The following is a 23,395-nucleotide window of genomic DNA, read 5'->3' as shown; positions in this document are numbered from 1 at the left end:
ACTTGGGAAGCTGAGGCAGGAGAATTGCTTGAACCTGGGAGGCAGAGGTTGCAGTGAGCCGAGATTGCACCACTGCACTCCAGCCTGGGCAACAGAGCGAGACTTTGTCTCAAAAAAAAAAAAAAAAAGCTTTTTTGATTTGTTACATTTGCTAATTATATGAATCAATCTAGAACTTTCTTTTGGAACAACTATAGCCTCTTTTTGCTTTTGTGTTTTGTTTTGCCTCTGCCTAACCTATTTTTTGAATCAGTTTACTTTTGTGAATTAATCTCATTCTTGCAACCTGCTTGTCACTTTTAATGATTATTAAAATCTTTCATTTTTTATTTTAATACATAGTTCATAGGAAAGTATTTCATTGCCAGTTATGAAGTCTACATGATTGTTTTAGCCTTTCATTTTTTCAGAAAGTAATATAAATCTTACTTTTCTGGAAGGTAGTATTAGATTTATTTATACATATGGAGAAAAATTTGAGGATAATTGAGTCATTCCATCACCACCATCCATGAGACAAAGACTTTACCATACCAAGTGTCTTTAAAGCATATTTGTAGAATTAAATAAAATATAGCTATACATTTTAAAAAGCTTTTTTAAAAACTTCTGGAAGGAAGGTATTATCTAATTGGACATACTACGTTTTTAATGCTGCATTTTGAGCAAATTAAAGTTGGTTATAAAAAATACTTAACTTTGGCCGGGCACGGTGGCTCACACCTGTAATTCCAGCACTTTGGGAGGCCGAGGTGGGTGGATCTCGAGGTCAGGAGATCGAGTCCCTCCTGGCTGTAACACGATGAAACCCCATCTCTACTAAAAATACAAAAAATTAGCCAGGCATGGTGGTGGGTGCCTGTAGTCCCAGCTACTCTGGAGGCTGAGGCAGGAGAATGGTGTGAACCTGGGAGGCAGAGACTGCAGTGAGTTGAGATTGCACCATTGCACCCCAGCCTGGGCAACAGAGCGAGACACGTCTCAAAAAAAAAAAAAAAAAAAAAGTACTTACCTTTTGGAGAGCACAGAACAAAAACATTGTCCTAGAAATAGGGAAGATCAAAAGGGGAACTTACAGTTCAGTCAGAGACAACCTTAAGATTATGTGAGAATGCTATTTTCTTTTTGTCAAGAAATTTTGTCTACTAAACATCTCTAAGTAAATACTAAATACCCAGCAGAAAAGGATGGAGACTATAACAAAACAAACAAAACATAACAAAAAAAGCCTTACCTTCTGGAATCATCTCAATCACCAGAGAAATAACATTTTAATATGATTTTAACAATTTTACACATAACGTATGTTGAACATTTACACTCTGGCAGGCACTGTGATAGGCACATTATCTGTATTCTCATTTGATTTTTAAAACAATCCTCCCAAAAGGGAGATTGGTATTCACATCATGTGTCTAGTTAATACTCTAATGTCTTTCCACTCTAAAATCCCGTGGACTGTATTTCTTCCATTAGCATAGGAATAGAATTTTAAAGAGACTCTTAATATTCAGATTTTAAAACAAGTTCATTTTGATCACTAGAAATAAATGCTTATTTTAAAAATCTTTACCATGGTTTTTCAAAGCTATATGACTCGATTTGCATTTTATGGATAATTGAGATGTTACTTTGTTTTCCTGAAATTCTTGGCTCTCTGTAACTCACAGAAATTATCATTTTTGATAGGAAAATATTCTGATTTTAATCTTTCATGTATTAACTTTATGTTGTAGGAATATTTCTAAAAGAGTTTCTCGGCCGGGCGCGGTGGCTCAAGCCTGTAATCCCAGCACTTTGGGAGGCCAAGACGGGCGGATCACAAGGTCAGGAGATCGAGACCATCCTGGCGAACCCGGTGAAACCCCGTCTCTACTAAAAAATACAAAAAAAGCTAGCCGGGCGAGGTGGCGGGCGCCTGTAGTCCCAGCTACTCGGGAGGCTGAGGCAGGAGAATGGCGTGAACCCGGGAGGCGGAGCTTGCAGTGAGCTGAGATCTGGCCACTGCACTCCAGCCTGGGTGACAGAGCGAGACCCTGTCTCAAAAAAAAAAAAAAAAAAGAGTTTCTCTACTTGCTGTTCCCTATAAAAAACAGATGTAGATCTAGATAACATATAGCACATAGGTTTTCCTGACTGTATAACCTGTGCTAGAGTACTGTTATCACATATTCTTACACATAACACGTGTATACATGCATTAGCGAGTGAACACAGATGCTGAATTTCTAAATTTTTTTGTTGATATCCCTGCAAGGGGCAAACTCTTGTTAGAGAGAAAGAGTAGAAGTCACCTGATTGTAGCTCCCAGGTCAATGATAATGATATAGGTAGCTTTTCTGACTGTAGATATTTTTTCATTTTCTTTTCTTTTCTTTTTTTTTTTTTTTAGTCACTGCTCTGGGTGACTGCTCAGGGTGGTTTCCTTAACAAAAGTCTTGTTTGCCACTCACTGCTTCTGTTTCTTTTTCCAATTTCTGCTAACTTCTGCAATTTGCTTCTTGTGTTATCTGTTCTTTCCCTCCTCTTAACTCTTCCTAATTTTCCTATTTTCTGTAGCTCCACCTATGTTCCTCTGTTGTGTGAGAAATGGCAGTCCTACGAAAGACATTGGTCAGCTTGTCAAACTAAAAGCAACAGTGTGATTGGCTGACGATCATAGTATTTTATTTGATCTCATTATTAAAACAAACAGGCAAAAAATTCTGAGGATACTTTCCCTGATTATAAAAGTAATACCTATTCATTGTGTTAAATTTAGGAGATATAGAAAAGAGAAATCACATGTAAATGATGGTTACTTTATGGTATGTTCCTGTATTTAAAAATTATTCTCATTTTTTGGTCTGTGCATATGTACTTTTAGAGACAAAAGTTTGATCTATGGGCATATTCTATTGTAACCCTCTTTTTTCACTTAAGAATATAGTGTGTGCATCTTTATATGTACCATATAGTGTTTCTAAAAATAGATTTTCATTTAGCAAAGACTTTAAAACTTTCCTTCAAAATCAGAGTTCAACAAAAAGCCCCAAAATTCGGAAAGGCAAGACATTGGCTAGATTTGCAATTAATGTTCATTGGTTCATTATAATAGTAGCTGATATTGGCTGGGCGCGGTGGCTCACGCCTGTAATCCCAGCACTTTGGGAGGCCGAGGTGGGTGGATCACGAAGTCAGTAGATCGAGACCATCCTGGCTAACACGGTGAAACCCCGTCTGTACTAAAAATACAAAAAATTAGCCGAGTGTGGTACCATGTACCTGGAGTCCTAGCCACTTGGGAGGCTGAGACAGGAGAATCTCTTGAACCCAGGAGGCGGAGGTTGTGGTGAGTCAAGATTGTACTACTGCACTCAGCCTGGGCAACAGAGCAAGACTCAGTCTAAAAAAAAAAAAAAAGAAAAAAACTGCTGTCTATTGAATTTTACCATGTGTCAGACACTGTGATAAGTATTTATTGAAGTGATCTGCTTTGATTCTTCTAGCATCTTTTGTGCTCAATACTTTATGTGCATTAGCTAATTTAATTCTTAGACCACGAAGTAGGAGCTATTATATTATTCACATTACAGTACACAAACAGAGGCACATTTTGTCCCAGTTCACCTAGCCTGGTTAGTGACAGAGCTAGAATGAAACCCGGGCAGTCTTGATTTCAGTAGGCACTCCTGTATGCTCCGTACTATCCTGTCTATTCCTAGGCACTAGGGATCGCTTTCCTTACTTTCACTTTACTTTCTTATATTTTGTTTTTAAGTTTAGAATTGGAGGAGTGTTCTGGTTATTGAAGTAACTTTAGCGAATTTGTAATATAAAAGGTTGGTAAATAATCATAAAGTATTCAAGATTAAATTTCTTACCTAAACAATTTATGTTGCAGTACATATGAAGAATACACATCTATTTTTTATATATTTAGGGGGTGTAGATATGTAAATTCATATTTTATACTGTTTTCTAATCATTTCAAGTTATTTGGTCTGATTTTTATAAGATAGGACTAGATTATTAGTATTTATATCTTATAAAGTACATAACAAAAAATATATTCTAAGAGAATCTAAAGGGTTCTTTCTTCATTTTCTTCTTTGCTTATGATTGCATTAGTACTATTACCTAATATAATATTATTTGTAATACTATTTTGAGTGTCTTTGCAGGAATGTATTTAGACCACTTTCTATTTTGAGAGGATTTGTATCATTGAAACTAAACAATATAACCGGAGAGGGAAGGAGTGATGATGTCACTGCCAGTCTGTGCCTGGGTTCCCACTCTGACATGCAGACCAAGGGCCTCTAGGCAGTCTGTATATTAATTATTCTTGAAGATTATTTCTTTTTTTAGATTAAAAAAATGTGAATTCCCAAAATTGTCTTTCTATACCTTATTTTGGAGTTCACTACTGTAAATTTAACAGCAAACTACACTTTTCATTACTCAGATTATCTTTATCATGATATGTTGAGGCAGATATTAAAATTAATGTCTCGGCCAGGCACGATGGCTCACTCCTGTAATCCCAACACTTTGGGAGGCCAAGATGGGCAGATCATGAGGTCAAGAGATCGAGACCATCCTGGCCAACATGGTGAAACCCCCTCTCTACTAAAAATACAAAAATTAGCTGGGCATGGTGGCATGTGCCCGTAGTCCCAGCTACTCGGGAGGCTGAGGCAGGAGAATCTCCTGAACCCAGGAGGCGGAGGTTGCAGTGAGCCGAGATGGCGCCACTGCACTCCAGCTTGGCAACAGAGTGAGACTCTGTCTCGAAAAAAAAAATATATATATATATATGTATATATATCTCATGAATTTACAACGCGTTTTGGTGGCTGTAATGGGGTTAAAGTGACATATATGTGATTGGAGCTTTCATGTGTATTCCCTATAAGCTGTCCTACAGTTTTTTTTCTGCAAAGTCAGAAAGTGTAAAGCAGCAAATCTTTGTGGCTTCTAACTGGCTTACTGTGTTTAGATTGCTCAATTGCAAATTATATCTGCAGTGTGAACGTCAGTCCTTGTGACTTTCAACTTGGGACTCAAATTTGAGCCCACCATTATTTTTTCTTCTTATGGTTCCCAACACTTATGACATATTTCTTTCTCTTGGCAGTCACTGAGACCTCTGAATCCCCAGTTTCAACCCCTCTAAAGAATCACCACCCATTCCATCATTCATTCATTCAACAAACATTACTGACCACCTACTGCAGTGCATGCTAGATACTGTTCTTGATGTGGTTGTAGCAGTGAACCAAAGAAGTAAAAATATAGTAATAGTATTTTCTAGAGTGAGTTCCTATTTTTCAAATAGAATATACTTGCGTATTCCCAAATATACCTTACAAATTTGACGAATAACTGTATAAATGTTTTTGCATGATCTGACTGACCAATTTTATCTTATTTAGATTTAATCCTCCCCCCAAAAAAACTGTTGATTTTATTGATATTTCTGCTTTATGGATGACCATAAGTAACTGACCCTAAGTTATATTTATTGCAGGTAAATAGAAGAGTTAGGATTTATGTTTCGATAATTCATTCCAAACCTAGGAATTTTTCACTGTGCCTTTTTCAGTATTCTTTAAATTTCAGTTCTTTAGAATTTATTTATTTATTTATTTATTTGCGTTCTGGCCCCAAGTATTCTGCATGAAGCTACAATACAGGATGGTATTGGCTAAGAATGAAGATTCTTACTCATATTCACATTTGTTAACCTAATTATACTTGTTTCTACTGTAAAATGGGTGTAATAACCATGTACCTCACATGTTTGTCATGAGGCTCAAAATAGATGATCTGTATCTAAGAATTCATGTATATGAAAACATATATATGTATGAATACATATAGATGTATATATATGAGAAGAGCATAAAGAGCTACTTTTTTTTTTATCTTTATTGCAGTGAAGGCAGGCTGCAACATTATTGGGTCATAAAGCAATTCAGTTTTATTTATTAATATTCAAGTATTAGTACCCAGAATTTGAAAAAGAAGTCACATCGCTTCTTTTCTTTTCTTTTCTGTTTTGAGACAGAGTATTGCTCTGTAGCTCAGGCTGGAGTGCAGTGGTGCCATCTCGGCTCACTGCAACCTTTGCCTCCCAGGTTCAAGTGATTTTCCTGCCTCAGCTTCCCAAGTAGCTAAGATTACAGGCACCTGCCACCACACCTGGCTAATTTTTGTGCTTTTAGTAGAGATATTTCACCATGTTGGCCATGCTGGTCTCGAACTTCCAACCTTCAGTGATCCGCCTGTCTCAGTCTCCCAAAGTGCTGGGATTACAGGCATGAGCCACTGCGTCCAGCCATCGTCACTTATTTTTTTCTTAAAGATCTCTCACTTCTCTGCCCTGTCTTTAAGTGTAGTGTATTAACATTTATATAGTTGTATGTCTTTTACTTAACAGGTACAAAATATTTAAAAGTGTTCAGGTGAATGAATTTTCAAGTCTCTGTTCTTTGAATTTTATTTCAGTGCTGCAGGTGGAGAAATTTTCAACCTGTGTTTACCTGAGTTGGCTGAAATGGTTTCTGAAAATGATGTTATCAGACTCGTTAAACAAATACTTGAAGGAGTTTATTATCTACATCAGAATAACATTGTACACCTCGATTTAAAGGTAACGTAACATGTGATTTAAAGTAATGCAACATCTGTGTTGTTCTTCTGCTCTTAGTATGCACAATTGCAAACTGGTATTAACAGGAAACAATGGTTGGTTCCTGGTTGTCGAGACTGCACTGGTGTGCTCTTTGCTTACCTGTGTGCTACATGGCCTTAATTTTATATTGGCAGAAAGGAGAAGACTGCATGTGTGAGCAGCTCAATTTACTGGGCTCTTAAAATGCATCATTCCTGTGTTCTAATCCTACATTAGATGGAATTATTCCATTCCATCCCACTCTTGCAACCACATCCTGGACCTTCTTATTTTAAAATGCCGTCTATCTCTGAATTGCTCAATTATGTAATCTCCATCCCTGAAAATAAATCCTGCTAATCCTTATTCATTTGCTGCTATTACTTTCATTCATTTTTGTCTTGAGATTTTCAGTCTTTTGGCTCCTTCCAGATCATTCAGGCTGTTTACCCAAGCCCTGAACCTCTAGTCTCTGATCTCCATCTCTCATGTTATCCTTTTCTCCTTCTCCATCTCTCATGTTGTTATCCTTTCTCCTTATCCTTCCTCCATAGCCACACAAGGACCTTAAGATCTGAATCAGTCTGTCTCTCATTTCTTAAGCATTAGATTCTTCTATTTTTATGTGGTCTCCTTGCATGATCCTTTGGCTTCTACTACCACTTTAATAATAATAATAATTCAAAAATCTCCACCTACAGCCCAGGCCTCTCTCTTAATTTCCAAATCCTCTTACCACTTCTTCAAAAGATAAAACCCTGTAGTTCTGTTTTGGGCCCCACTATGGAGCCAAGGGGACAGTATTTACCATCTAGTATCCCTGCTATTTCCCCAACTGATAAAATATTGGAAAAGAAGCAACATAGTAAATGCCAAGATAATCATGCTCCCACCAGCTTCCTGTTGGGTCATTTTCCTGCTAACATCAACCCAAGTACATTACATAGCATCGCATAGCCCTTGAAGTCCGGGATGGCATATAAACCTGTGATTGACAACAACACCTTTACCTTTTCTCCTGTACCTTTACCTTTTCTCCTGTAATAGGCTCTGTGCTTTAATAATAAGCATGAGATTGTCCCAAAGTTAAGTGACTGTTATAATTCTTTGCACAGATTTTGGGAGCAGCACCTTGGCAAAGGTACGGGTTATGACAGCAGCAGGGAACTTTGTAATAGGCCGTGGGCCTGCGATAGTAGTAAAGCAAAGTCACGTGGTTCTAGGAGGCAGTGGGTGAGGTGTACTATGCCTCTTACTGTCTAAGCTAAAGCCAGGGAACAGTCAGACCCAGCTCATCCAGAATCATCACATTGTACTGAACCATTTTTCGTTTCTGGAAATGTTTACATGCTCATTCCTTCATGCCTTCTTTAGTGCTGCTCCCTAGAGCACCTTTCTGTTCTTTTTTTTTTTTTTTTTCAATTCTTTAGAATGTATTTATTTATTTGCGTTCTGGCCCCAAATATTCTGCATGAAGCTACAATACAGGATGGTATTGGCTAAGAATGAAGATTCTTACTCATATTCAAGTTTGTTAACCTAATTGTACTTGTTTCTACTGTAAAATGGGTGTAATAACCATGCACCTCACATGTTTAACTGCACCCAGCTACCCAGAGCACCTTTCTAACCAGCATACTCTTTCTCAGCTTAAGCATCATCTGTACTGCAAAGCCTTCTTGGAATTTCTTATTGACAGAATGAGGTAGTCTTTTTATTACTGAGTATTCTATATCTTAATCTTTCCATGTAACTTCTTTTTTCTTCAAACCTAGAATCCTTTTTGGGTGTGGTTTTGGCTTTATGCATCATTGAATAATAGCTCCTCCGAAGTAGTAAGTCAGTAAATGTTTGATGCATGACTCAATATACTCAAATTATATTGACTCATGACTCAAGTGATGATTCCACTTAATATACCTCCCATCTGAGACTAGTATGCTTTTATTGTATATTACTTACCATGTTTTTGTTGTACTTTATTTAGCCACAGAATATATTACTGAGCAGCATATACCCTCTCGGCGACATTAAAATAGTAGATTTTGGAATGTCTCGAAAAATAGGGAATGCGTGTGAACTTCGGGAAATCATGGGAACACCAGAATATTTAGGTAAGAATTTCCTTTTATTTTCTGTGCCATTTTGAAATTTATTAAGTAAATGATACCTCTGTAGAACTATATTTTAGAGCATGTAATTCGATTCAGTTAATAGGATTTAATTGGTTCAAGTATTTTGATACATTAAAACTTGGTTACGACACATTTAAATGAAATGTATTGAATAAAAGTATGAAACATGTACAGCAATTCAGGGGACACTGAATATGTAAGTGTACAAGTTGAACATTTGTGTATAAAGGCTTTGTACATAAGGAAAAAAGAAACGAGTAAGAGGGAAGTTAGGGAAAAAGAGAAAAATGGAAAAAGAAAAAATGCAACAGTCAAGTGGCCCATGATTGTCTTTGATGCCTGGCTGTTGGCTAGATCTCACTTCTATTTCTCTCTGGTCCCAATTCCAGAGCTGTTCGCAATACAGATATCTTCAGTTTAAACTTACAGGAATTGTTAGCCGGCCTCCCCATTTTTATTGCTGCTGCTTTAAAATATAAGGTTTTGCATAGGATTGTGAAAGTAGGGTTTTGAAGAAGAGTGCCAAAAAGAACCTTTGATTAGGTAATCTGGGTATATTGTATGAAATCAACAAATTAGATTATGCATATGAAAGGTTTTTAAGTTGTATGAAGCAGCATATAAATTTGAAGTATTTTAACTTACAATCTTTTTACCTTTTTTTGTTTGTTGTTCATACTGACGTCCCCCTGTGGACATTGAAAAGATACAGTTAAACAGAACAGATGTGACTCAGCTAGGCAGCTGTCTTTTCCAAAAATAAAAAACAGAGAAAATTACTAACTTTTGAATGCTAACTGGGGTCCTAGAATAAATGAATGTAATTATTGGTAACACAGCTCACAGACGTATGTGAAAATGTTGTAGGTGGTTTAACAGAAGCTGACTGTATATGATTTAAAGACTTTATTAATAAAAATGTTAGGCTTTAGGAAACAGTTTCTCTTTGGAGAAATTATGAAACCGTATTATGAAACAAACTTATTTTTCACTCATAAATCCTAGTTTGAGCTCTACTAATTTGAAATAATATGGTAATGTTTAGAAATCATAGAGAATTTATTTTGCACTTTTTTTGGCAAGTGAAGACAGCAGAAAATTAATCACTTTGGAAATTAGGTCCTTGATAATTTAAGAGGAATGTTTAATCCACTTGAAAATCTAGCATTTCTGGCCAGGTACGGTGGCTCACACCTATAATCCCAGCACTTTGGGAGGCCAAGGTGAGTGGATCACTTGAAGTCAGGAGTTCGAGACCAGCCTGACCAACATGTTGAAACCCTGTCTCTACTAAAAATACAAAATTAGCCAGGCATGGTGGCGCATGTCTGTAGTCCCACCTACTTGGGGAGCTGAGGCAGGAGAATCGCTTGAATCCAAGAGGCGGAGGTTGCAGTGAGCTGAGATCATGCCATTTGTACTCTAGCCTGGGCAATAAGAGCGAAACTCCATCTCAAAAAAAGAAAAAAAAAAATCTAGCATTTCTGAGCAACAAACTTTGCTCATAATGTCATTGCAGATGCACATGATTCTATTACCCCAAAAGAAAAACCTAAATTAGTCTAATAAAATAATGCAAATTAATTCCAAAGTAATAAAACTAAATTTTTTTTTAAAATTCTAGCTTCTAACATTTTACTTTTTTATAATTGTTTTTTCTGAGATTAAACTTAATGAGTTTAACTACCTAGCCACTAGATACTCCAAGAATAGTATCCGTGTTTTTGAACCATCTGATCATATAATTTACTCAATATTAGGGATGTTTAAATGTCCAATCACAAGATAATTAATACTGTGCTAAATTTCTATCATCTTATGTCACTAGACTTTCCAAAATTAAATCCAGTTATAATTTTTTTTTTTCCCCCCGAGATGGAGTCTCACTCTGTTGCCCAGGCTAGAGTGCAGTGGTGGGATCTCAGCTTACTGCAACCTGTGCCTTCCTGGTTCAAGGGATTCTCCTGTCTCAGCCTCCTGAATAGCTGGGATTACAGGCATGTGCCATCACACCTGGTTAATTTTTGTATTTTGAGTAGAAGCAAGGTTTCACCATGTTAGCCAGGCTGGTCTTGACTGTGACCTCAGGTGATCCACCTGCCTTGTCCTCTCAAAGTGCTGAGATTACAGGCATGAGCCATCATGCCTGGTCCCAGTTATAATGTAATATAAAGTGATTTTCTTGTTTTAAAATTTGTCAGTATTGAATTTAAATTTTATCTTCTCTTTCAGCTCCAGAAATCCTGAACTATGATCCCATTACCACAGCAACAGATATGTGGTAAGATTTTGTTAGTTACCTAAATACTTCTTTATGGAAAGTTGGGAAATGTATATTCTGAGATTCTTTGACTCCAAGAGTAAATAATAAGGCTTTCTTCAAAAGATTTTATTTGAATATCATTATTATGCTACAGGAAAATATTTACGTATCCATTCTTTTTAAATAATACTTAAGTTCTGAGCCAAAAGTATGGAAATAAATAGGAAAATCTCTCTCTGTGATGAAAACTCAGTTGAGTAAAAGAACAAAATAACTGCAGTACAGTGCTACGTGTTTTAGGATAAAGGTGAAATGCTTAATAAGCATAGAAGCAGCAGCAGACAGTCTATTGCTGGGCTCCACCTCATGAAGGGAGACATCTGATCTACGTCTAAAAGAGTTGGCCAGGAGTGGTGGTTTAACACCTGTAATCCCAGCACTTTGGGAGGCCAAGGCAGGCAGATCATCAGGTCAGGAGTTCGAGACCAGTCCGGCCAACATAGCAAAGCCCCATCTCTACTAAAAATATGAAAATTAGCCAGATGTGGTGGCGCGTATCTGTAATCCCAGCTACTCAGGAGGCTGAGGCAGGAGAATCAATTGAACTGGGGAGGCAGAGGTTGCAGTGAGCCGAGATCATGCTATTGTACTCCAGCCTGGGTGACCAAAAAAAAAAAAAGCTAGAAGAAGGTATTTGTTAAGCAGATAATGAGGTCAGGCCCACCCAAAAATGTACTTTTATGAGAGTACGTCTCTGGGAAATTGTGAGTTTTTGTGGCTAGCAAAGAGAGAATATGATAGTGAATAGAACCAGAACTGATACTGGAGCTTCAGTTGAGACCGCAAAGGGGACTGACTCCACAGACCAGGTGGAAGGTTTAGACCTTTTCTGTGTTCTGTGGAACTGCTCATGCGTTTGCCCAGGAAAAAAGATGATATGGCTAAATAAGTTGGTGAAACATGTACTATATTGTCTTTTTCTGGCTCCTGGGCACCAGACTTGCCATTAACATATTTACAGATTTTAAAATGTTTACAGTGAAAAAATTTGCCTGCCCAGCTTTGTGCTTCGCCAAACTTGCAGCCTCTATTTGCGCAGAACCTCTCTTTACATCTCACAAGTCATTACTTTGCCATTGGAAACCATTTAGGAAATGCTGCAGCAGCTTTGTGTATTCCACAGCAGGTATCTATGTGAAGGATAGATGGTAGCAATAATATTATTTATTGAATACATTGTATTTATATAACACGTGCATTCCCTTGTATTCTCTTTCTGTGAGGCACACTTTGAGATCATTATTTTAGTTTTAATAATATAGGAACTTTGAAAAGCAATGTAAGTCTGTAGTTTAACCGTACCAGTTATGAGGAGAGGAGTATGTTGAATGTCGATTATACTTTATATAAATGTTTAAAAATTAATATACATTTTAAGTTCCCCTCCCTTGTTTTTCAGGAATATTGGTATAATAGCATATATGTTGTTAACTCACACATCACCGTTTGTGGGAGAAGATAATCAAGAAACATACCTCAATATTTCTCAAGTTAATGTTGATTATTCAGAAGAAACTTTTTCATCAGTTTCACAGCTGGCCACAGATTTTATTCAGAGCCTTTTAGTAAAAAATCCAGAGTAAGTAATAATTTGTTTAAATATGATTACAGATTTGTTTAAATACTATTACAAAATAAATAATATATGCCTATCAAGAAAAGTATATTCTAAAATAGTATAAAATTATTAGAAGTATGCTCAAGTTCTAGGTAAAATGAAGAGAGAGGTGGTATGAGCAATCATTAACAAATACATAACTTCAGATACAAAATATACAACAGGGGATTTTGAAGTGAAGAAAAGATTTGAGTTATTTCTCTCACAACCCACTACTAATCTCTGAAATTACCTAAAATAATCAGACATAGAAATTTACGGTACACATGGCTGGTTATAAGACTTTATTGTAAATGATTTATAAATAATTTTACTTACGTAACAAGTATCATTTACTGATTGTGAAATCTTGAAGGACTGGATGCCCTTTGACAGCCTTACAAAAGAAGTGAGTCAGCTGGGCATGGTGGCTCATGCCTCTATTCCCAGCACTTTGGGAGGCCACAGTGGCCAGATTATGAGGTCAGGAGTTCGAGACCAGCCTGGCCAATATGGTGAAACCCCATCTCTACTAAAAATACAAAATGTTAGCTGGGCATGGTGGCGTGCGCCTATAGTTCCAGCTACTCAGGAGGCTGAGGCAGGAGAATTGCTTGAATCTGGAAGGCAGGTGTTGCAGTGAGCTGAGATCGCACCATTGCACTCCAGCCTGGGTGACAGAGTGAGACTCCATTGCAAAAAAAAAAAAAAATTATTTGGAGAGCAGTTAAACACCATCTTTCAAAATATAAAGACCCAGTAACTTTACTAGTAACTCATCCTATGAAAATAATTAGAGAAGCTCCCAAAAAACATTTTCTCAATATTCATTGCAGCATATTTATGATAGCAAAATGCTGGAAGCTTCAATGGGCATCTGGTTAAATAAATTATGGTGTATCCATATGGAAAAGTACTAAATAATACAGCTGTTAATAAATATGTTAATTCTGTACTGATGTGAAAAAATGCTTGAAATGCATTATTGAGCGAGTGAAGAAAGCCAATTGCGGAAACGGAGTATGTGAAGCTGTCTGTGTGTGTGTGTATGTATGTGTGTGTATATGTTTGTGTGTATGTATATGGACATATATGTAGAAAAAATATCTGGAGGTGGGATGGGGGAATGAAAAAACAAAATAATTTTACTTTTTACCTTCATGAGAGATAATATGGTGTAATGCTTAAAAGCACAGACGCTAGAGTCAAAGTTCCACTTAACCATTTACAGGTTAGGAGATTTGGGGTAAATTTCAAGCCTCCTGGTACCCTACTTTGCATATTTGTTAAATGAGGGGAATAATAGTACCCATTTCGTTAGTTTTTTGTGATTGTTGAATGAGTATTTGAAGCATATAGAATAGTCCCTGGCATATAACTAAGCATTCAGTAAAAGTTAGCTGCTATTATCATTATTATTCTCTTCTGTACTATTTGGATTTTATATTATGAGTATGTTTTATTTTCACAATAATTAAAAAATATGTCTATATTCTATCCAGCTGAAGACATTTTCAACTTGATTTTTTAATTCTCAATTTTCCCTTTCTGCTTTCTTTCAAAGGAAAAGACCAACAGCAGAGATATGCCTTTCTCATTCTTGGCTACAGCAGTGGGACTTTGAAAACTTGTTTCACCCTGAAGAAACTTCCAGTTCCTCTCAAATTCAGGATCATTCTATAAGGTCCTCTGAAGACAAGACTTCTAAATCCTCCTGTAATGGAACCTGTGGTGATAGAGAAGACAAAGAGAATATCCCAGAGGATAGCAGCATGGTTTCCAAAAGATTTCGTTTCGATGACTCATTACCCAATCCCCATGAACTTGTTTCAGATTTGCTGTGTTAGCACTTTTTTCTTTGACTCATTTGGACTGAATTTGAAATTTTATATCCACTCCAGTGAGATTATGGTTTGTAGCTTCATATATGACATGTTTATATTGTAAATGCACTTTTGCATAGAATAATTTAGGGAGTGTTTTAATGTTAAATTACTAGTTGCTAGCATGTTATGGTTTCATATCCTGAGATAGCTCTGCAGATAAGAAAATATTTAAATAGATGACAAAAGTAAAATTGTACATGTATGTGAGTTTACATGTTAATGAAATAAGTTCAAATGAACTTATCACAATGTTTTGCATATCAACAAAAAAAGTGGCTTGAGTTTTATTATGGTTGGTATAAACTGAACGCAAGACATTGGACTTTAAGGGGTTCTCTCTCTAAGGTGACTCTTATACCATGCCTTATCAACATAATTTGTTTAGGAAAGCATTATGAAGTTTAAGCCAAAGTAATTTCTACTTTATAGATGCTCAAGAGACATTTTACAATTGAAAATGTTTTTCAATTACAAATATTTTGAAACTGCATAAGATTTTCATTCTCTATGGTCTGTTATATGAGAGAGATCCTTTAACCAGAGCAAAGAGGGAGTTAGAAACCTGATCAGGGATATTCTTTACAAGTTGGAGCAGAGAAAAGAGTAGCATGGCTTCATTTTAATGCAAATGTCTTTTTCCTCCTCCCAACCTACTTGAGATCTGATAAGGTCTGGATGGAGATATTTGGTATGCAAGTGTAGAGTTTTTTAAACCTCCAGAATTTCTAGGTAGAAGATACTTAGGTAAAGTTAAATATTCTCTATTTTTAGGCAAACATATTTATTCATTGAATATAGAAGAAAATGTTGACACACTCAGACAGCTTACTGAATTTTAGATGTCTTCTGTATCTTAGAATACAAGTCAGTCATTCAGAGTTCTAAAAGTGTGCTTAAAAAATTACAGCACCGGTAGGTCTATTAACACAGTGCCGGAGTCAGCAGTAGCAAGACTGATGTGATCATAAAACATGACGTTAGGCTCGTCTGAAGTTCTTGTGTGAAATTCCTAGTGAGTGAGGAGGCTCAGCTTAAAGCCATCTGCAGAGTGGCCCCTCATTGTGGTCTTTTGCTGGGACAAATGCAAGAAAGAGACTAGGAAGAGCAAAATGTTTGCTTATGGCTAGAGACTATATCCAGCCCTAATGATGGGGACACTTAGTCCTTTTTGGGTAATCTTTTATGAATTTTCACCTGATGACTGTTATATTGGTCTGTTATCATGTTAACTGTGATCTCATGACCGTGTTGCTGTATCAAAAGAAATATTTTGACAAACAGTAACAACAACGTGGTGTTCCCCCTTTAGACCTTTAACTTCTCAAAATTTTGGTAAGTTTCCAAATTCTTTAATAATAACTTAAAACCGTTTTGAATAACTGTCAGGTCACTTTATTTGACCACATGGTGAATTTCTTGAACATCTTTGGCATTTGTTAAGGAAAAGTTTTTTCTACTTGTATATGTGTGCACATGTGTGTATGTATAGGTGTATGTATATATCTATAGATAGATACAATACATTCTTTAGACAGTTTTCAAGATTCCTTGCTGTGGTATATTGTGCTCAACTCAGGTGCCAAAGGAGTTTTGTTTGTTGTTGTTGTTGTTGTTGTTTTTGAGACGGAGTTTCGCTCTGTCGCTCAGGTTGGAGTGCAGTGGCATGATCTCAGCTCACGGCAACCTCCACCTCCCAGGTTTGAGCAATTCTCCTGTCTCAGCCTCCTGAGTAGCTGGGATTACAGGCACATGCCACCATGCCCAGCTAATTTTTGTATTTTTAGTAGAGATGGGGTTTCACCATGTTGTCCAGGCTGGTTACAAACTCCTGACTTCAAGTGATCCACCCACCTCGGCCTCCCAATGTGCTGGGATTACAGGCGTGAGCCAGCACGCCCTCCCAGGAGCTCTCTTCTTATGACATATAAATTATGACATTTATATTCTTTATATGACTTTATATTCTCTTCTTATGACATTTAAATTCTTTAAGTAGTTTGTTGGTCCAACAAACCAGACATCGTATAATCTAAATTGAGCCCTTGTATATCTAAAACTGATGAGTTGTTTCTAAATTGTTGATTGTCCATTTACTTGCCTTTGGTATTAAGATAATGCAAGTAAAGCTTAGTAAGTGATTGGATAATGAGGAAATGATTATGTTTCTGAAGACCATATTGTATTTTTAATTTTTAGAGGAATTATGCCATCCCCCCAGAAATCAAGAAATATTTGAATTTTAAATTATAAGCTCATTTGTAAAAAGACACTTTATACCAACTTTCTCTTTCTCTGAAAATCTTAAAATAGTTTACATCTACCTTTAATTAGTAGAATACAGAGTTGTAAATTTCCATGCCTTTTTTCCTAACATTAAGTTTTATAGTAGAAAAGCAACTAGTGGTTGCACAAAGATATAAAAATCCAGTCTTTTTACAAAGGTGTGAATTTAAATAATTTTATTGATTGAAATATGAAAATAAACCAATCATTTAAGAGCTTTTTAGCAAATGATTCAGTTCTTACTCTTTTTCTCCCAAGATTGAAAAGCATAATGTATTTCTCTGAAGTAGGAATCTAGAGAGCCCCTATGAGTGGACAGATGTCAGTAACACTTGAATACATGCAAAGATAAGTGTTATATTGTGATATTTTAAAGTTTAATTTGCTTTTTGGGTAGGATCCCTAAATAGATAGGATTTTTAAATAGATGATATATACATGGCAATTACAATTGTCATTTTAATTATTTTCCCTACAATAAAAAACCTAGCTCTGAGCAGTGAAATTGTAATGGCACTTTAAAGGAAGTAAGCCGTTAACTGTTCTCTAGTCCAGCGATCCCCAACCTTTTTGGCACTAGGGACAGGTTTTGTGGAAGACAGTTTTTCCACAGGACTGGGGGGATAGGGGGATGGTTTCAAGATGATTAAAGTGCATTACATTTATCATTAGATTCTTGTAAGGAGCATGCAACCTAGATCCCTTGCATGTGCGGTTCACAATATGATTCGAGCTCCTTTGAGAATCTAATGCCATGGCTAATCTAACAGGAAGCTGAGCTCAGGCGGTAATGCTTGGCACCGCCCCCCCCCGCCCCCCACTTTCTGTGCAGGCCAATCATGGCCTGGGGTTGGGGACCCCTGCTCTAGTCAGTAATGAGATAAGGTACTTGTGCCAGAATATAAATCAACACATTGCTTCCTTTATTAAAGACGTCTTGTTTTTAAAAAGTCAACTGAGCCAGTATGATTAGTGATGTAATTGATTTTCATTCTGGCACAAGCCTCTTTCATTCTGGACAGCTCACAAATAGTTAATGGGCCATGCTTTGAATAGCCTTCCTCTAAGCAACATTTATAAATATTGATATTTTATAACTGTTTACATTTCTTCTGTTTATTTTTGAATTTTCAATTTGGTATCTTGTCCTTATTGTTGTATAAACAACTGTACTTTAATTTCAAGTAGTAGTAAAATTATTTGACTTCAGTTTGTGGGGATTATTATCAGTTTATAATTTTATAAAAGTAGTTTAAAGAATAATTGTAAATTTTACATAAATTACAACTTCCCTGCCATGGTTTATTAAATAATAATATTGCTTGAGGCATATAGACAGACATTATTATGAGTATTCCAGTAAGAAAACTACATCAACTTGATCATTCTGGCTAAAAATTAAAAAGCACTTTTTTATATCTATGGTTGTCATTTATTTCAAAGCATTTCTAAATCTATTGTTCTTGAAAGTATGTCTGGATGTTCTATCCTTTGACATAGGTCATCTATGAACCCTCTTTGTGTCTAATAAACATATCTGTAAAGGCATGTAAATCTGAAAACAATTATTCGCTGGCATCAAGGAATAATTTTTAGAAAATGTCAATGAATGAATTTAACTGTACTACATGTTGCACGACAGTGCACTACATGTTACACAAAACATGAATGAGGGATTCTTCAAGATATTTATAATCTGGTTGTAGACTAAGGAACAGTCAGTTCTCATTATGCATGGTAGTTATGTTCTATAAAGTTCCCACACTTTAGTTACTAATCATTGCTCCTTGGGGAAATACAGAGTTAGGTTCCTGCAAGGCTCTATTCATAGCATTTTAAACAATTGATCAATACATAATTTTGTGTATTTCTATTTCATCGTACTTCATTTAATATATATTGTTGGTTCATTAACATTGAACTAACAGGCAATAGCACTGTAATTCATGCCTCAATGAACTTACCTAATGTGTTTTTGAGGGAGGAGGAAAGGAAAAATGATTGGAAAAATTCAGACTGCAGAAGCAGCCTGCCTGAAAAGTCACACAGCAATAGGCAAAAAATAAAACAACCTTGGGAAAAACTCAGGCTGCACATGGACAGGTAAGAAGATCAGGCTGTAAAACACAGATAAGCAACTCGGGCACAGAAGGAGGGGGCGAGTCTCCTGGGTAACACCAAACTTCGCACTCATACAGTGGGCCCCAGTAAAAACAGTGGGCCTTAATAAGCGCACTCCTTTCCTTTAGGCACGCTAAGATAGGGAAGCCAGAAGTGGATGTTGGTGGGGGATGTCTGCAGCTGCAAGAAAATGTCTGGGAACACAGGAAACTCCCTCCCAAATAAGTGACACAAAGCAGCACACAGTAACAGATTAAGAGTCTGCCTAAGTGATCAAGGAATTGGGTAAAGGCTGAGAGAAACTCTGCTCTATGCAGATAGCACACCTGGTCCCAACGAAAGCTTCAGGCCCTAGGAAGACAAGATGCCCCCTTCCTCACTAGCCCATGTATAAAAACCGTGACATTTTTACTGGAAACCCGCTGGGGACCCCTCTCTGACAGCTGTTCTTTCCTTTTGCCGATTAAACTCTTGCTCCAGTTTCTGTGTGGGTTTGTCTGCAACCTCAATTTCCTTGGCCGTGAGACCAAGAACCTTGGTATTTACCCCAGATAATGAGGCTGCTTCTTTTTGGGGGCTCACCCAGGCTTTGAAAGTGGATTCATCAGAAGGGTAAGGTAGCAGACTCTCTACTTTCACTTCCGAGGCTTCTCATCCTCAGTTTTTATTCTCTCAAAGAACTATCAAAAAACGAGGCATCTGTCTGCTGATTAATGAGCCACAAGGGCTAGCTGCTGGTCTTAAAGACTCAAATGTCAGGCTTGCAGGGGAGGACTTGTCCATCCCCAGTGCCCTCAGGGTGCTGGGAATGTTGGCTCTGTCCAAACCAGTTTTCTGTCACAGAGAACTTTGCTGTTGCACGGGGCTGGAAGAGGTCCTGGAGCAACTGAGAATTTCTGACCATGGTTACTCCTGGACTGACCCCAGCCTCCGATTGCCCAACCAGGTGTTGGCCATAGGATCACCAAGCTTTCCTATGTAAACCTTAGTTTTCTCCTTTCCTTTCCACAGTCACTGTGTCTCTTATGCTCTCTCTGTATGCACTGCTGCAGGGGTTTTTACATCCTGGGGAAGTAATTCAATTAGGCAAGTTTAGCAAGCACCTTAGCAACCAGGAATGCAGGTCAAAGGATTGCTGTTTTTGTGACTTTCTACAGACAGGAGGACTTCATAATCCACATCTCAAAGACTACTTAACTCCTAATGACAGCACTTCCTGGGGTTGGGTAGGAGGTCACACCCTGCCAGTGAACATCTCTCTTTCCATCCGGGCTGTTTCCTTTCCCACATGAGGAGCTAATACTGCCCAGTCAGACTGGATAGCCCCTCTATGAGACAAATTAACTTTCTCCTGCTAGGAGGTATGCTATGGGAACAACTTGCCACATGTCAGACTTCACTCTCTGTCCTTTGTTTAGAGGGCATATGGAGGCAAAGTTACTGCCTGGTATTTCGAGGCTTACATAGCTACCTAGTGGAATGAGAATCCTCTCCCTGGGTGACCTGCATGCCCTTTGCCAAACGCCTCTAGTTTTCCAGTTCTTCTCTTTTTCACATCTGCTAGAGACCAAATGTTATGCCCCCTCTGCAAGCAGGAGATCTCTGCTTTCAGGAGTGAGGAGAAAAATGTCCTCCAAAACCAAATTTTAGTCTCAATACACTCCATTAACAGGAAGGCCACCAATTGAACCTTATGTTCTCTTGAGACACCTATTCTGCCTACAACTAGAATGGCATCTAAATAGAAAGGGGATTTTATGTCTGGAAGTTAACTAGAACCACCACCTAAGAATACATACTCTAGTCTGGTCCATAATAGCAGAGTATAAAGCTCAGTCCAGTACACTCCCTCCATTAAAGGGCCTTGCTCAAATGCAACTGTTACATAATTTCTCCCAAGACTCATCCATCGAGGAGCCACACAAGTCACACAAGTCTGGGAGATCAAAGGACAGTCACCAGGCAGGGGACTAAGGCTATATGGGTATGTGTGACTATCCCCATTATTTAGCTCCTCTGGGACCATGGTTTGAGGATCATGCCTGCAACCACTGGGTGGCACACACAGTGCTGGGACCCAGTGACCAAGGAGGGAGAACAGTCAGGGGGACGCTCCCACTGTCTTCCCCTCTACCTTGGGTCATACCAAAAAGAACAAGGAGACTGAGGAATGCCTCTTCTCTTGTCTCTTTTCTAGGATGGGTAGCAAGCTATCTTCAGCCTGCACTCCTCTGGAGTGCATTTTGAACTCCTTTGACCCCAACACTCATTTTCTTTTGCCCAAGGGCATCCCCTTCTTACCATCTCAAGAATGAACAGACCCGGTCAGCCAAATGAAGCCTTGACTTTAATCTTATTCAACAATTAGATCTTTTCTGTAGACAGAAGGTCAAATGGTCCAAGGTCCCCTATGTACAGGCTTTCTCTGCCCTGCAAGACAACCCAGACCTTTGCAAGTATTGCACAATTGACTCAGCCCTCTTAGCAATCATATCAGGCAGGTCTGTGGAGAGTAGTTCCCCTAAGTCAGAAGAGCAGGTTTTAGAGGAACCATTGGAGGTTGCTTCTAAGTGCCCCAGTTCTTCCAGTTTCCCTTATCCAGGGACCCCTCCAATTGTGCCATCAGCTCCTCTAGCTCCACCATCTCTGAAACTCCCCATTGCCCCAGTTTCACCCTACCCCTACAAGAAATGCCAGATGGAAGGGGTACCACTAGGGTACATGCTCCCTTCTCATTACAGGACCTTAGGGAAATAAAGGGACACTTGGGCAGCTTGGGCAGATTTTCTGATGACCCTGATAGGTATATAGAGGCTTTCCAAACTTTAACCCAAGTGTTTAATCTAACATAGAGAGAGATGCTGTGCTACCTTTAAGCCAAACTCTGTCACAGAAAAGCATTATAGGCAGCAAAAACATTCAGAGATAAACAGCATATCTCCTATAGCCGGTCTAAAGTTCTTTTTTTTTTTTTTTTTTTTTTTGGACCAAGTCTCACTCTGTCGCCCAGGCTGGAGTGCAGTGGTGCCATCTTGGCTCACTGCAACCTCCACCACCCAAGTTCAAGCAATTCTCCTGCCTCAGTCTCCCGAGTAGCCAGGATTACAGGTGTGTGTCACCACGTCCAGCTAGTTTTTTGTATTTTTAGTAGAGATGAGGTTTCACCATGTTGGCCAGGCTGGCAGTCTAAAATTCTTGAAAGGAAAATGTCTAAAGAGAGACAGGATCCCCATTCTCAATAGAAAGAGTGCCCCTTTAAAAACCGTAAATGGAGCCCTAGTGATCCCACAAACGAATGGCTAAGAAAACACTTTCTAATGTGCATTTTAAAAGGCTTGCAAAGAACCAGAACAAAACCTCTTAATTACTCTAAACTGTCCTTGTTGAACCAGAAACCAGATGAGAACCCCTCCGCCTTTTTGGAAAGGCTGAGAGAAGCTTTAATAAAATATACCTCCCTGTCTCCCAATTCCATAAGAAACAAGTTCATTACTTAGGTAGCCCCTGATATCAAAAGAAAGTTGCTGGAACAGTCTCTGTCTAAAGATCTTCCTAGTTTTTCTCACCCTGAAGTTAAAACTTTGCAGTGTGTAAATGCCATTCTCCTCTGCGCCCCAATCAAAGAAGTCTCAGAAAGGCCCTGAGGCTCTCTTCAATTTCTTAGAAAGGGAGTATAGGGTCTCAAAATCTAAAGCTTAGTTCTGTCAAACTTCAGTAAAGTACCTAGGTCTAATCTTATCAGAAGGAACCAGAGCACCAGGTGAGGGAAGGATTAAGCCCATTTCCTTTAATAGTTAAGGCGGTTTATTCATCATTACTGAATTTTGCAGTCTGTGAGTACCTGGGTGCAGGGAAATGGCTCACCCTTTATACCACCTCATAAGAGAAACTCAAACAGTTAAAACTTGCCCCCACCCCCTTTGGAAACCTGAGGCTCAAAAAAGCCTTTAACTAGCTAAAGCAATCCTTACTTAAAACACTAGCCCTCAGTCTTCCCATAGGGAAAGCATTCAGTCTCTAGGTATTAAAAAGGAAGGAAATGGCCCTGGAAGTTTTAACTAAGGCTTGACGTCCAGCTCAACAGCCAGTGGGTTACTGAAGCAAGGAACCTAACTTGGCGGCTAAAGTATTGTCAGCCTGCCTCCAAGCAGTTACAGTGGTGGCTTTGCTGGTGCCAGAGGCCACTAGGTTAACCATAGGGAATAATATAACTGTTTAACCCCCCACAATATAGCAGCACTGCTGTCCTCTAAGGAAGGGCTCTGGGTAACAGACAATTGCCCACTTATGTATCAATCCTTGCTGCCAAAAGGATCTGCAGGCCAGTTGAAAACCTGCTCTTGCCTGAGCCACTTTCTCCCGAAGAAAACTGGAGAACATAAACATGATTGT

The 23,395-nt window shown here is 38.1% G+C and overlaps 1 protein-coding gene across 2 annotated transcripts in view; it reads left to right on the top strand.

The window, feature by feature from the left end:
* Nucleotides 1-18,436, top strand: part of STK17B (serine/threonine kinase 17b) — a 42,671-nt gene extending 24,235 nt beyond the window's left edge. For both annotated transcript variants that reach the window (XM_021923820.2, XM_003907753.4), the window contains exons 4-8: nucleotides 6,493-6,637; nucleotides 8,646-8,772; nucleotides 11,026-11,074; nucleotides 12,516-12,695; nucleotides 14,278-18,436. In XM_021923820.2, the coding sequence (XP_021779512.1) occupies nucleotides 6,493-6,637; nucleotides 8,646-8,772; nucleotides 11,026-11,074; nucleotides 12,516-12,695; nucleotides 14,278-14,560 (784 nt within the window). In that variant the 3' untranslated portion in view covers nucleotides 14,561-18,436. The remainder of the gene's footprint in view (nucleotides 1-6,492; nucleotides 6,638-8,645; nucleotides 8,773-11,025; nucleotides 11,075-12,515; nucleotides 12,696-14,277) is intronic.
* Nucleotides 18,437-23,395: the final 4,959 nt, after the last annotated feature.

This window comes from Papio anubis, chromosome 10 (assembly GCF_008728515.1).
Source record: "Papio anubis isolate 15944 chromosome 10, Panubis1.0, whole genome shotgun sequence".
NCBI lineage: Eukaryota > Metazoa > Chordata > Mammalia > Primates > Cercopithecidae > Papio > Papio anubis.
This window is presented reverse-complemented; position numbering and strand designations above follow the sequence as displayed.